Below are 15,037 nucleotides of genomic sequence, written 5' to 3'. Positions count from 1 at the left end.
TTTGCTTATAAGGGCTTTAGCTATATTGGATTAAGGCCCACCCTCATTCAGTTTGGGCACATCGTAACCAGCATCTTCAAAGGTCCTATTTACAAATGGGTTCACACAACAGGACCAGGGGTTGAACATGCTTTGGTGGGGGACATGATTCAATCCCCAGCAATCTACAAGGCATCTTGATAAGTAAACCAAGTAAAAGCACGGTATAGGACACTGAGAGTGAGCTACAGTTTGCTAAAATGTTTCCGTGTATGTGGGGATATACTTTCTTCTTTGGTCAAATATGTGTAAAGAAATTCTGGAAGGGCACTGAGAAGTTAATATCTTTAGTTTTCTATTTGGTGGAGGGGATACAGGGTAGGGTTAAGGAGGTGACGTCAAAAGTTCGGACTATGTCAACATAATAGCTAGTGAACATATTTATTTCTTAATGCTCTTGCAAATCAAAACGGAAAAACCTAACAACATTAAAAAATTAGCAACAGAAATATACACACAGATTTTGAACAGGAAAATGTGTCCAAGAAATCACTTTCATAATGGAAGCAATTAAAACTAAGATATTTTTGTCAACAACAGATTATCAGAGGTTAAAAACTTGTATTGGCAAAGGTTTAGGCAAATAGACAGCTCATACACCATTGGTGGGAGCATAAGCACTATTTCTTTGGAGGACCATTGGAAATGTCTGCTAAAATTCAAAATGCACATATACTTCAATTCAGTCATTCCACTTCTAGAAATTTATTCTAAATCTATCCTAATATTTATGCCAAGATGTATGCACAGAGGAATTCATTTATTGAGGCATTTCTTACTTCAATGTGGAAGTAAACAAAAGTGGAAAAGACTAAAAATAACCAAAAATGTCCTTTTGTGGCCTGTTTAAGGATGTAATGGTACATCCCAACAGTAGAACAGAATGCAGGGGTTAAGAACAAGATGCCAAGTCTGTGTGTGCTTATATTTTACACTCTCTACCATAATATAATAGAAAAGGTACATTGCAAAATGCCATGGACAATGTTTCCTTTTGTTTAAAAGGGGAAGGGGAACATATATGGGTTGGCACATGCAAAAAAGAGATCTGTAAGTTCCCTCTGGAAAGGGAACTCTAAGCCTAGGATTGGTGCTGGGAGACAAGCCTATTGAATAAGCTCCATGATGGTGGAGGGGCCATTAGGGAGAGAAGCATTTTGAAGATGAGCCAAGGTCCAAATAAGAGCAAACTAGGCAGGGAGACATGTAATTTTTAGTGCACATTTATATTATTTCATTTTTTAAATGCAATTTTATTGAGATTTACTCACACACCATATAATCCATCCAAAGTATACAATCAGTGGCACACAGTATCATCACGTTGTGCATTCATTGCCACAATTAATTTTCAAGCATTTTCATCACTCCAAAATAAAGAAAAAAAAGTTTAAAAATATAAAAAAGAATACCCAAACCATCCCATATCACTTATCCCCCCTATTATTTATATTTTTTTTGTCATTATTTTATTACATACACAGCATATTACCTACAGTTTGATTTAAAGAGAGTGTCAGTCACCAGGTTTTCATTATCACATAATCACATGATAAAAGCGATACAGTTATACAGTTATCATCAAGAATCAAGTCTACTAGATTACCATTCAACAGATTCAGGTATTTTCTTCTACCTATTCTAATACACTACAAACTGAAAAGGAATATCTATATAATGCTTAAGAATAACCTCCAGATTGACTTCTCAGCTCTATTAGAGATCTCTCAGCCACTGAGACTTTATTTTGTTTCATTTTTCCCCCCTTTTTGGTCAATAAGGCATTTTCAACCTCATGATTCCAGGGCCAGCTCATCCCTGTGAGTCCTGTCCCTCATTGTCAGGGAGACTTACACCCCTGGGAGTCATGTCCCACATAGCGGGGAGGGGGTTGAGTTTATTTGCAGAGTTGGCTGAGAGAAAAAGGCCACATCTGAGCAACAAAAGAGGTTCTCTGGGGGTGACTCTTAGGCAAAAATATAAGTAGGCTTAGCTTCTTCTTTACAAGAATGAGTTTCATAAGGGCAAGGCTCAAGATCAAGGGCTTGACTTATTAAATTGGGATTCCTTAATGCTTGCAGAATATCAGGAATTCCCCAGGTAAGAAAGTTTAATATTTTCACATTTTTCACCAGTCCCTCAAGGGGACTTTGCAAATACTTTTTTATTTTCTGCCCACAGTACTCTGGAATGCATTGGGGTATCATATTAACCTGTACAGAATAACAAGATTTCATTCCCTACTTTAGGTTCCATGCAACCATTTGTTTAAAAGCACATTTATTTTTAAATTTTTAAAGTAGCTTGGCTTTTATGTATGATCACGGAAATGCAACAGTGTTTTCATTTTTATGTTTCCTTCCAGTCTCTCTATGATAAATGTTCAGCTTTGATTTTTCACTTAACTTGGATTTCATGTCCATTTTACATGTATATTACAAGTAGTATCTAGTTCCAGGGTAATTTTCCAAGTGATTAAACAGTATTTGATTTAAATAGTCCTTTCTCTGTTTGTTGGCCTGGTAGGTTTCTTCCTATTTTTCAATTATCTGAGAGTACATAGCATTTCATCTTTGTAAAGAAATTCCCAGAAATGGATTTCATCATCTTTTCTAAAGGTCATAGGAATTGCTGAGGAAAACTTGGGTAGGAGTGCTTGTTACAGATGTTTTGGGAAGGCGAACGGGCTATGGGCAAGTCTGGGTGTGGGCAAGTGAAGCAAAATTAAAACAAACCCAAAGATAAAAGCCCAGCACAGGGAAGCTAAAGACAAAGGTATCGTTCCTGGTAGATGCAGCCAAGACGGGCTGTGAAGTGCTGGCTCAGGTGCACAGTTGTTAAACTACTTGCTCCGATAGCTGGAGGAGGCTGCTGAGCCTTGCTGTGGAGCAAATCAGATGGAGTTTGCAGCAGTCCTATTTTCCGACCCCTCTGATTTGGGGAGGCAGCAGGTGAGGGTGAACTGCAGGATAAACCACCATGTCTACATGACGTGTGTCTGGGGGCCCCTTGGATGGGGCCCCATGGGAGCTTCCCAAGAGGCAAAGTATTGCAGGGCGGGTCATGCCCAACCCCCCTGGTGACACCCCAGAGGGCAGATGAGTGTCCCTGGGCCAGGCTGAGGACACCTAATGCATGTTCCTGGAGCCTCTGGGCTTCTTGGGAGGGGGGAGTCCAGAGCAGAGCAGAGGGACTCTGGAGGTGGGGTGGCTGGTCTTTGCCAGACGCTGCCTCCCTGGGGCTCTATTGGCAACAGGCCGACTATTGTGGAAGGCTTGACTGGCCCTTGGTGGCCTGAGGCCACTGTGACAACGGTGGGTTCAAAAGCGAGTGAAACTCTGATGGGGCTTGGGAAAGTACACATGGTAGGGCGCAGAGGGATAGGCCGCCCTGAGGGAAGCCCCCTTCAAGCACCTGCCTTGACCCCCACCCCTTTGGGCTCCCTGGTCTCTGTGTAAACAGTTGGCGTCTGCCACAGCGGTTCCTGCAGACCGGTGCTCCATTCCCTCAGTGGACCCTGGCAGTAAATGAGAATGCCCGAGGCGGGGCCACCACGCTGCGCTGTGCCCGTGCCTGGTGAGCGAGAGCTGCTGTGGGGGACGCAGAGAACCTTACAAGGCGGGGACCGTGGACGTGGGCCCTGGGGACAAGGGCCGGCTGCCGCTGCGCTTTGCGTGTGCGGGGTTCAGGCCCTGCTGACCTTCGCAGCCAATGGCGAAGCGTGAAGGGACACCCTTGTGCCCTTACTAAGGAACCAACCCTTCCCGGCCCCTCGGGTCACGGTCACGTCAGCTCTGGCCAGGGGGTCAGCCGGGAGGAGAGCGCGGCCCGCCTCGGCGTCCGCCCGCCCCGCTCCCGGACGCAGCAGCGGACCCCCACCCGGCTCCCCGGCGCGCCCCGCACCCGCCCCGCGCCCCCACCCGGCTCCCCGGCGCGCCCCGCACCCGCCCCGCGCCCCCACCCGGCTCCCCGGCGCGCCCCGCCTGGCCCCGCGCACCTGCCCGGCCCGCAACCGCCCTTTGCCCAACCTGCCACGCGCACCTGCCCGGCTCACCGCCCGCCCCGAGGGCGTGTCCCGGCGGGGCGGCCCAGTTAGTGCGAGGTTCCCACCGGCGTCCCGGGAGCTGCCGCCTAGAGCCAGGAGTGGGGCGCCGGCTTGGCGGGAGCGGGCCCCGCGGGGAGCAGCACCTGGAAGATGCGCCTGGTGGCTGGGGGTGAGTGCGACCCGGGCCGTGGCAAGAGAAGATGGAAGGAGGGAGCGGGAGCCCAGGCTTGGGGTAGGGCGCCCCCTCACCCAGCCTGCGAGGGGCGGGTACTGAGTGAGAGAGCTAGAGGGTGGGCGGATGAGAACGGGGCGGGGTGGGGAGCTGGCGCGAATCCGGAAGGGGGCAATGGACCCCTGCCTGCCCATGCCCCACCACTCCAATTGAGGTGCAGCCCCGACCTTGGAGGGCTCCCCAAAGCTGCAGCTGGTTCCCGGGGGAGCGCCTGTGCCTGCTGCATCCCGCTGGGGGACCCCATGGGTCAGGGGCTGCCCTGGGGGCATTTCTGGGCTCCACCCGCTGCTGTGGCCCCTCCGGCTGGGTCAGGAGTCTGCAGCCACTTTTCAAGCTGACCGGTCTAGCAAATTAGGAAAAGTGAAGGAGACAGGGAGACCACCCTTTCCAAACTGCTGAGAGGTGTGGGTGGCTTAGAAGCAGGACTGATTAAGATCCAACACCTGATTATAACAGTCCCCAAGGCATCTTTTAATAAGGCTGTGTTTATTTTTTCCATTTGTCCAAGAATCCGTGACTGCCAAAGATTTGGGGAAAATAGGGAAGAGTGGAGGTGGGGAAACCCAATGATTTCACCAGGATTTTCATTGCTCAAAGCCTGTCTGCTTCACAGTGCCCTGCCACCGAGTCACACGGTGCTCTGAGGTCCCAGTGCTGAGCCCCCAGCCTCTGTCATGCACACCCTGTCTAGTTGGTTTTGCTGTTTTTTTCCTTTAATCTGGGGCATCTGGATTCTCCTGCCTGGGGCTCCTTGTCTTTTACAAAAACAGAAACTTCCCGGGTTTTGTTGGCAAGCCACTTCCCCCTCTCTGGATGGCACGTTCTCTGCAAGGGGAGTGGGATGCTCAAAGATCCCGGGGCCTCCTTCCAGCAGTAATATTCTCGAGGTGCAGCAGGTCACACGCCAGAAAGTTGTCCCAAACGCTGTCCTTTCTGCTCCGTTCCCAGAGTGTAGTGAAACCAAGCTGTAAGACTTTTGCCTTATAGTGTAAAATATTCATATTTTCTTTAAAAAATTTATTTACAAACAATACTGCTTTTTGGTAACTTGTGTGATTATAGGATAAATATCTCTGTGTGTGTGTGTGTGAGTGAGAGAGAGAGAGAAAGAGAAAGAAACACCTCACTCGGAGCATAGATTTTCATCAAAGCTCTTTTGGGAGAATTTTTTTTCATTATTTCTGCATTTTATACTTACAGTAGCATCATTTTGCTGCTTGCTTAGTGAAAAATTCAGAATTTCACTTTCACACACCGAGCTGGGATTCTTTCGTGACCTACGTGGTCCTTTCACATAGTGCTTCAAGAAATGCCAGGCTTGTCTTGATCGGGGTCTGTGTGATTGTGAGAGAAGTTGCCAGAGTACAGTCACGGCCACGTCACTTTTGATTCAGTGAGCCAAATCTCCAGTGAAAGACCAGGCAGCATTCTTGGACGTGATGTGCTACTTGATACTTCATTCAAACATTGGTGTTATGCCAGTCAGATAGTTCATAGGAAGGACAGTCACATTGAAAAACAGGCTGAATTAAGCCATCTCCTGGTGACTGGGTAAAGTAACCGCAATCCCTCAAAAAGGGCATTGGCGTGTGAACCTTTCGAGGTGGGTTCTATTCCATCGCAAGCCTGCCTGGCTGTTCAAGAGGGGTGCCTCCCAGCACTTATGCCAGCAAGCCTTAGGGGGCAGGACAGCAGAGCCCAGAAACCACAAAGAAGCCAAGTCCGCCAAATGTAGACTGCCTCCCTCCTGCTCCAGTTTACTAGAGCTGCCATTATGCAAAATGGCAGAAATGGATTGGCTTTGATAAAGGGGATTAATTAGGTTACAAATATACAGTTCTAAGGCCATAAAAGTGTCCAAACTAAGGCATCAACAAGAGGATACCTCCACTGAAGAAAAGCTGATTGCATCCTGAACACCTCTGTTAGCTGAGAAGGCACATGGCTGGCATCTCCTCCTTTGCTCCTGAGTTGCATTTCAAAATGCCTTTCTCCAAAATGTCTCTGGGCTTCTGTCTCTCTTAGTTTATCTTAGCTCTCTGCTTGGTTCTCCTGGGGCATTTCCCTCTAAGCATCTGTGAGTTTTCTCTTAGTTTCTCTAGTGCAGGCTCTGGGCTTCATCGCTTAGCTTACCATCTCCAAATGTCTTTCTGTCTGCATCTCCAAGTGTCTAGGTCAGTGTCAGCTCTTTGCTTCTCTCCAAAATGTCTCTCTCAACTTCTCTGAGCTCCTTCTCTCTGTAAGTTCTCTTAAAGTACAACAGTGAATGAATCATTGGATGGGTGGGGTCACACCTCCATGGACATGATCTAATCAAAAGGTCTCACCTGCAGTTGGGGAGTCACATCTCCATGGAAACAGTCAATCAAAAGTTTCCACCCAAAAAGATTGGATTAAAAGATCATGACTCTTCTGGGGTCCATAACAGTTTCAGATCGGCACCCCACCCCCATCCCAGCCCTCCTGGGCTTTCAGGTACAAGGAGTGTAGGGTGTAAACACCTGCAGGATAAGGTGACGGGTTTGTGTTGGCAGTGCCACCAGGAACTGCAGCTTCTTTGTCCAAGTTCAGGCGGAAGGAAATTCCATCCCTAGGAGGGTGTTCTTAGACATTCAGAATCGCCTTCTCCAGGTGGTCCCCGGATAGGGGGTGGAGGGGCGGGAGCCTCCTAAGAGCCCTGCACCGTAGCCTGGTTTGGTATAAACTGGTTGTGAGATTGCTTCCTTCTGCCATTAAGTGAAATGTCCGTGGCCAGCCTGAGAATCCTGAGGATGTGAGGGTGAGGTTGAGGGTACGTGCACACACATGCTAAATGAGGGTGATTCTGCTAGGTGGCAAGCACCTATAGGAGGATATTTCCATAAGCTGATGACGACTTTATTACCTTTTGGGAAAGTGTTGGTCCCTGGTTACAGAATCACAGTTTCCTGGATCTGTGTACATTCTCAGCCCACCACCCAAGCCAGATCCCCTCCCACCAGGACAGGGTGCCTCCCAGGAGCCATCTGAGGCTCACCCAAAACTCCAGGCTTCAGTTGCAGCCTTGGGCTCTCACCTTTGCAGATGGAATCCTCACCTGCGCCTCAATTCCGATGCTGGCTCCTCTTCTGCTGCCAGTGTCTGAGACCTTATCTTGGCAGGTTGCCTCACAGCCCGCCCACTCTGCTTTTGTCCCCGACCTTTGATGCAGGTGCCCAGCCCAGGGCCAGGCTGAACCATAGCTCACTTCTGCCTGCCTGCCTGGACTTTGGCTGCCACCTCCTAGCTCCCACGTCCTGCCCTCCCTCTGGCTGCTAGGAGACCTCTATGACTTTATGTTAGCCCCTGCAGTGGCTGCCAGTCCAGCTCTGATGATGGGCTGGTCCCAGCGCCAGCCCCTGGATTGTCCTCGCCTGTTGGAGGTGGCTCTGGTCTAATTGTGGCTTCTCCTAGTCAGCTGCATTCTGTCCCCAGGCTGGATGTCATCTGGCTGCACCCTTCACCCACAGCATACATGGCTTATAGGAGCCTTGAAGAATGTCCAGGGATGGGGAGCTTGTTGCTGCACGGGATGGGCCGTTTTGTGGTTTATTGTTCAACTGGTGAAGCTGCTGCTGCTTTTCATTCATTCTTCATTTTCTTCTCTGTCACTTCCACCCACTTGTCTTTGTTCAACTGGGAAGACAATCTTGTGTCCCTTCTGTGTATCTGTCATTTAGACATTTGAAAGGTGGCATCACATTTCCTTTCAGTCTTCTCCAAACTAAACAGCAGCACTGCTCAAAGATCTCACATGTGATATGGTTTCTAGAATATTCTCTGAATATTCTCTGGCCTGCTAGTCTTCCTCTTCAAATGGACTTGCATGAAATGGTCCACACACAGGATACGGTGGACTGCTGTTGCCTTTGAGACCCCACAAAGCTGACTCCATGCTTTAGAGGAGTGACACTGCGCTGTTCACTTGGGGTTCCTCCCACAGAATTTTCTGGAACATTGCAGGGGTCTCTTCATCATCCTGGGTGTGTAGGGACAGTCCTGGAAGGGAGACCCCTGTGTGTGCACTGCCCAGGGCTCCCGTGAGGTGTGTCCCAGCACAGAGAGACGTAGAAGGCTGCACAGAGGGGGCTGCTGGTTGGTAGATGGCCAGCAGTGTGCAGGAGAGAACGTGCTGAGCCGGGGGTCTCACTTCTCCAAGGTCCACAGCAGGAGTGACAGACTCTACAGTAGCTGTGGGTGGCTGAATGGAGCAAATGGAGGGAGGTGCTGCAGGACAGAGTGGGCTACAGACCCCAGCACCGTCTGATTTTTCTTCCTGCAGTTGGCTGAGAAATCCATTCCATCCAAGAGGCTGCACTGGCATTTGGCCCCAGGAAGCCGTCCCTGCAATGTGGTCCAACGCTCTTATGGATTTTATCATTTGCAAAATAGAAAAAGAAACTGGTGTTGAAATATGCACTTAAAATAAAATAAAACCCCAAGAGGAAACAGAGATGTCTGGCGGCCCGGGGAATGGTCCACTGGTCCAAGGTGCGGTGAGGGAGCTCAGTGGAGACCCTCATGAGTATGGGGTCCATATTGTCGCTACAGCAAGAGAAGAGTTGGGAGGCAGTTGCTGAGGTGGTGGTGGTCTGGCAGGGGATGGAGGCTGGGGAGAGGAGGAAAAGGCAACAGAGGGGAGATTTATTTTGGAGGTCGACCACACGGGGCTGGCCGAGGGAGTCCATCTTGGTTGGGATGGAGACTGTACAATTAAGGGAGACCCCCAGGTATCTGGTGGTGGGTTCCATCCATCTACTGAGATGCAAAGGTGTGGGGAGGGGCCGGTTGGGAGTCGGGAGAACCAAGAGTTTAGTTTGGGACCTAATAAGTCTGAAGCCTTGTGAGCATCCAAGGGTTGATGTCAGCCAGAGAGGAGCTAGGGGGAAGGCCTGGGACCGCAGAGCCTGGGGTCTGGAAAAGCCGAGCCCTGGGCAGGAAAGCCAGCAGAGAAGGGTGCGGCTTGCCCAGGGGGGTCGACCCTGTCAGGAAAATGGGGTCACTCGGGAGGGCGAGGACGGAGCCGTCATCCAGGGGCCCTGGAGGTTGTTGGACACCTTGACCGCACAGGGGCCTGGAGCCACGGGGTGGAGGGTGAGGAGGGGGCGACCCGAGAGGACTGTTATTTTGTGATGTTTGGCCTGAGGGAACAGGAGTGAGGCAGCAGGAAGGGTGTGGGGTCAGGTAAAAGGTTTCCTTTATTTTTCCTTTTCCATTTCCCTTCTCCTTTCCCTTCCCTTCTCACCTCTCCCCTCCCTTCTTCTTCACCTTCACCTTTTTCTGTTTTCTTTCTTCCTTCTTGCCTTTCCTCCCTGCCAGCCTTCTTTTCCCTTTTCTTTAAGACTGGAGCCAATGGACAAATCCTGCCATCTTTTGGGCAGGGCCCGTGGGCCTCACTCCATCACCACAGTTTTGCTCCTTGAACTGCTGAGCTTGCCCTGATCCGTGAGTTATTTAGGGGGTTAACTCAAACAGGCTTGGCGGTGGACTGCCGTGCGGGGTCAGGGAGCTGTCTCCTGGGCTTCCGGTCACCTAGGAGTGAGCAAATCCCCATTCCTTAGGGATCATAGAGACGTTTTGCCGCTGCAGATAGCAGCGTGGATGGGAGAGGTAGGATTTGGAGCCAATCTACTTGATAGATATTGGCAGGGACCTTCTGCCCGCAGGATCTTGGGTGTTCCCTCGGCTCGGCTCTGATTCTAATGATGGCCTCGGGGTTTCTGGCAATGGTACGAGGTCTGGCGGCCACTCGGCAAGGACTCATCGTGTGCTCCCTGGGTGCCAAGTGAGGTTCTAAGCCCTGGTGATGTAGCAGTGACCAAACAGACGGGACACCTGCCTCAGAAGATACCGTCTGTCCCCAGGGGCATGTTCAAATTTGATTGTGGCTCAAAAAAGGAAGCAGTGGCTTTCGTTTTAGAGGTCTGTGTTCCCAAAGCCCTTTGATGAATCGTTGACATCAGCACTTGCGGAACCTCTAAGACCCAAACCAATGGCAGTTACGAAAACCGGACCTTGAAAACCTTCCCGTCTTGACTGCGTTCTCGGCTGCTGTCCCCTTCATGTGCCTCCCCGCAGGGAAAGCAGCCAAACCACCCTGGCTCCATCAGGCAGCTCTGTGCCCGGGAAGCAGCATCACCAGGGATCACCTTCCTTTCCAGCAGCCCTGCAGGGCTGGAGGAGGGAGTGAGGACCCCCGTTGGGGTGGGGTCACGGTGGCACCCTCAGCCGCGCACCCTCCGTCTCCCTAGGTGCTTTGAAGGGAGTGTTCCTTTGCTTCGCCTCCATCTGTGCCTGGTATTCCGGTTACCTCCTCGTAGAGCTGATTCCCGACGTTTCCCTGTCACGGGCTGTCTACGGCGTTCGGAGCCTGGGGGTGAAGCCCGTCCTCAAAGGTAAGGGCCGTGAGCTTGGTGAACGGCAGCCTGCGCCTTCTCTGCAGCGCCGGCAGGTGCGGGTCCCGGGTGGAGGAGACGTAAGTGATGCTCAGGGCTCCGTCATCTAACCCCCACCACCCCGCCGTGGTAGGCACCTCCGGGCAGAGAGAGCAGCCAGCCCCCAGGTCTCCCAGCTGGGACCCCACAGCAGCCTCACCTGCAGCTCTCTCGGCCTCCACGCCTCTGCGTCCTCGGAGGTGACACATCTGGAGGGGCCCCGGGGCTAAGTTCTAGAAACATTTTGAGGCTTTCTAAAGGACGGAACAGCTTCTTAAAACCCGTATTCACTAGGTACTGTCTTTGGAAGCACAAGCAAGCAATGGGGTAAATTGGAAGGAAACGTCAGATGCCCAGAAGACCTTGTATATTGGTAGAGAGAGCTGCTTGGGTAGAACATCAGCTTAGAAAACTTCTGCTCTCTGTGTGGCACCCGCTTTATATTATTTCATTCACTCACATTTTGTTGTGAGCCTTTTTATTTATTCATTTATTTTTTTGCCTGCCCGCCATCCCCAGGCAGAGTTCCAGGAGTTGAGGATATAGACAGAGAACAAAACACACACGGTCCCTGCACTTATATTCTGGTGGGAAGAGATGATAATTTTTTTTTAACTTTTTAGTTTGAAGTAATTTCAAACTTACAGGACAGTTACAAAAATAATACAAAACCCATAGAGAGAACTCCAGCATACCCGATCCACCAACTTGTAATGTGTTGTCACGTTTGCTGTATCAGTCTTTCCATCAGTCTATCCATCCATCTATTTATCTACTTTCTCAACATTTGAGAGTAGGTTGCGTAGGAGACGATAATTATTAAATGAATAAATATATTATATCAGGACTGATCAGCGTTATGAAGAAAACTAAGGCAGGACCGTGGGGCAGGGTGTGACTTGCCATTTTCAAGAGGACGGTCAGGGAAATCTCTGAGAAGGTGACAACTGAGAAGAGATCCGAGTAAAGCCAGGAAGGAGCCATGCACCTTCCAGAAGGCTTTTTGCGAGTTTGGTTTAAAACATGGGTTGCAATTTGAAGCCTGAGGGGACTGGGTATCAGACAGACTTGGCCTGGAGACAACATTTATTTAAAATCAAAACAAACAAAAAGAAAACATGAGCAGGTGTTTAAAAATCAGGGATTTCCCATAAAACTCCAAATCTACATAATCTTTTGAGACATCAGCTGCAGCTGGACAGACTGACTGTTAGAAAGGACGTAGGCTCAGTTCCAAGGGCACTTGTGTTGGTTTAAATCCACTGGCATATGGAGGGAACAAGGGAAACTGAGGCCCATGTATTTTACACATAGATTACACACAGGTGATGTGAGGCAGGATGTTTTTTTCTCCTGCTTTCATTTTTTTTTTTTTTTTTTTGGTTTGTTTTAAAATAAAGTTTTTATTTTGGAACCATTTTCAATTTACAGAAATATTGCAAAGATAGTACAGAGTTCCTATAGACCCCTCACCCAGTTTCCCCCTAACATCATATATCCCCAGAGAACACTTGTCAGAACTAAGAAACTGATGTTGCACGTTGCTGTCAACTAAACTCCAGACTTATTTGGATTTCACCGGTTTTTCTATTAATGTCCTTTTTCTGTCCCCAATTCGAATCCAGGGGGCCACACTGCATTTCATCATCATGTCTCCTTGGTCTGCTCTGGTCTGTGACAGTTTCTCAGCCTCCCCTTGTTTTTCCTGACCTTGACAGTCTGGAGGACTGGCCAGGCATCCTGTCCAGTGTCCCCCAGTCTGGGTCTGTCTGAGGTTTCCTCGCGATTAGACAGGGCTGTGGGTTTTTAGAAAGACTCCCATGGAGCCCCGTGGCCGTCAGATCCCATCTGACCAGGAGGTATGGGAAGTCCACACGCTCACTGGCGCTGTCAGCCTGCAGCCGTGGGTAAGCTTTACCTTTTCCTGCTGTGTTCTTTGGAACAAGTGACTTAGAGTCACTAAGTCCAGCCCACCCTCAAGTTGGGGAGGACAGGAATTAAGCTCCACCTACAGGGGGAAGCCTTTGTATTAAAAATGTTAATTTGGTTACCTTAAAACAAATCCATTCTCATGGTTTAAAATTCAAATACACCAAAGAGTACAGAGTGAAAAGCCTCTCCCCATCTCTATCCCCAAAAGTAACAATGCCACCATTTTCTTGTGACTCATGCTAGAGGCATTTTATACACAGGCAAGCAAATGTATATAAAAATATGTATACATATATACACACATATATATACACACATATATATGTGTGTGTATATATATATACTTTGCTCCACCTTTTTTACACAAAGGTAGCCTGTGGGTTGCACTGTTCTGCACCAAACTGCAGGGTTGTTTGAACAAGTGAGATCCTGTGAACACCCAATTGTCTGATTGTGAGGGATGGTTAAGTAAATTACATTATTGTGTAGCAAGGGCCTGGCCACAGCCATTAGCAGTTCCACAAATAAATAGTTATCTAGTATCTTGGAGAAGTTATACACTAAATGAAAATAAAATTGAATGCAGAGTACGTTATGATTTCAGTTGGGTGAAGTTATCTTTCAGGAGGTTAAAGTGCAGAAAAGGTCCCAGGAGACTGTAAATCACTGAGGTAAGGTGGAAGGAAGTCTTGCGGGTATAATGTTTTGTTTTATATAAAAGAAATGTTAAAAAATGGGGCTGCAAGCTTCTAGGAACACAACCCGGAGGCTCCGGATGCCACAAGTGGATGATGAGACTCAGTTACTCTTTTCCTGGTCAGGGAGCAAAGGTCTGTTTGTCTTTCTAGGATCTGTCTCCCTGGCTTGAAGGTGTTTGTAGTTAATTGCTCTGTGGAAATAAGAGTAGAGCAAACACCCCACCCAGGGCCGGGTCAGGATGCAGATTCCTAAAGCCTGAATTATCAGGCTTGAGGCCACACACTTGTGGATTTTTCACACCCTGGCAGGATGAAGTGCCGCCCCTCAACCTGGCATATAACTGTTCATCCATCCATCCATTGTCCATCCATCTGTCTGTCTGTCCACTAATCCATCCATCCATCCATTCATTAATCCATCCATCCATCCATCCATCCATCCATCCATCCATCTATCCATTAATCCATCCATCCATCCATCTGTCCGTCCGTGTGTTTGTTCCTTTATTCACCCAGTATTTACTGTGTGGCCCTGTTCCAGGTACAGGGATGCAGCTGTGGCTAAGATGTACACCCGCCCCTCTTCATGGAGTATGCAGTCTAGTGCAGAAATAACCCAGTAGTGGTAGTGCATTGAGATATCAGGGCATTGCAGGAACACAGAAGAGGGGACTAAGCCAGCCAGGGGTGGAGGGCAGCTTCGTGGCAGAAATGATGAACAAGCCAAGTGGGAGTTAGCCAGGTTTGGGGGGCTTAGGGGAGGGAGGGGACACTCCAGGCAAAGGAATAAGAAAAGGCCACAGACTGGGCCCTGGGCCCAGCAGTTTGCAGTCATGATTTCATTTCATCCCCACAGTAGCCCTATGAGGGGGATACTATCAACTCTGTTTTTTTTTTTTTTACAAAACAGATTGTACATTCGATTGTTCACAGTCCGATTACATAGTTGTACATTCATCACCAAAATCCCTGACACCTTCATTAGCACACACACAAAAATAACAAGAATAAAATAATTAAAGTGAAAAAGAGCAATTAAAGTAAAGAAGAACACTGGGTACCTTTGTCTGTTTGTTTGTTTGTTTCCTTCCCCCATTTTTCTACTCATCCATCCATAAACTAGACAAAGGGGAGTGTGGTCCTTATGGCTTTCCCAATCCCATTGTCACCCGTCATATCCTGCTTTCATTTTTATTCTGCACTATACATCCTAGAAGAGATTGTTATCTCAGAGGGAAATGCCTGTTGTCAAAGCCCGTTTATTTACTAATTCAACAGGTTTTTATTAATTACCCTCTGTGTGCCAGGATCTGGGTATGACATATTTAAGGTTTATCCTGTACGTCTAAGAATCTCAAAGCCTAATCATGTGCAGAATGTATTAAATAAAAACAGGCATTTGGAATACAACTCTAACTGGGAATGAAGCCAAATTATAGAAAGATCCATTAATTATGTTGGAAAAATTGTAGAACCCTCAGGTAGTAAGCTGTGTCCTTTATAAAACTGCATTGGAATATGCTGCTGTCTTTTCCAGTCTAGAAATAAATGGTACAAAAGTAAATTGCACAAACATAAAAAACTGGGTAATGATAAAAAGTACTTTTGCAAAAGCCATGCCTTTTCAGATGATTTATCT

General features: G+C 48.4%; 1 protein-coding gene across 3 annotated transcripts in view; it reads left to right on the top strand.

Annotated features, from left to right (window-relative positions):
- The window catches only part of FAM3B (FAM3 metabolism regulating signaling molecule B), an 80,944-nt gene that overhangs the window by 15,508 nt on the left and 50,399 nt on the right, over nucleotides 1-15,037 (top strand). The window contains exons 1-2 of one of the 3 annotated variants that reach the window (XM_037831457.1): nucleotides 4,032-4,253; nucleotides 10,586-10,729. The exons of 1 other annotated variant lie outside the window; for it this stretch is intronic. In XM_037831457.1, the coding sequence (XP_037687385.1) occupies nucleotides 4,235-4,253; nucleotides 10,586-10,729 (163 nt within the window). In that variant the 5' untranslated portion in view covers nucleotides 4,032-4,234. Of the gene's footprint in view, nucleotides 1-4,031; nucleotides 4,254-10,585; nucleotides 10,730-15,037 lie in introns of those variants that run through there. One more of the 3 variants, XM_037831461.1, reaches the window with a different exon arrangement.

Source organism: Choloepus didactylus, chromosome 1 (genome assembly GCF_015220235.1).
Source record: "Choloepus didactylus isolate mChoDid1 chromosome 1, mChoDid1.pri, whole genome shotgun sequence".
NCBI lineage: Eukaryota > Metazoa > Chordata > Mammalia > Pilosa > Megalonychidae > Choloepus > Choloepus didactylus.
Note: the sequence above shows the minus strand (reverse complement) of the source record. Positions and strands in the feature narration are given on the sequence as shown.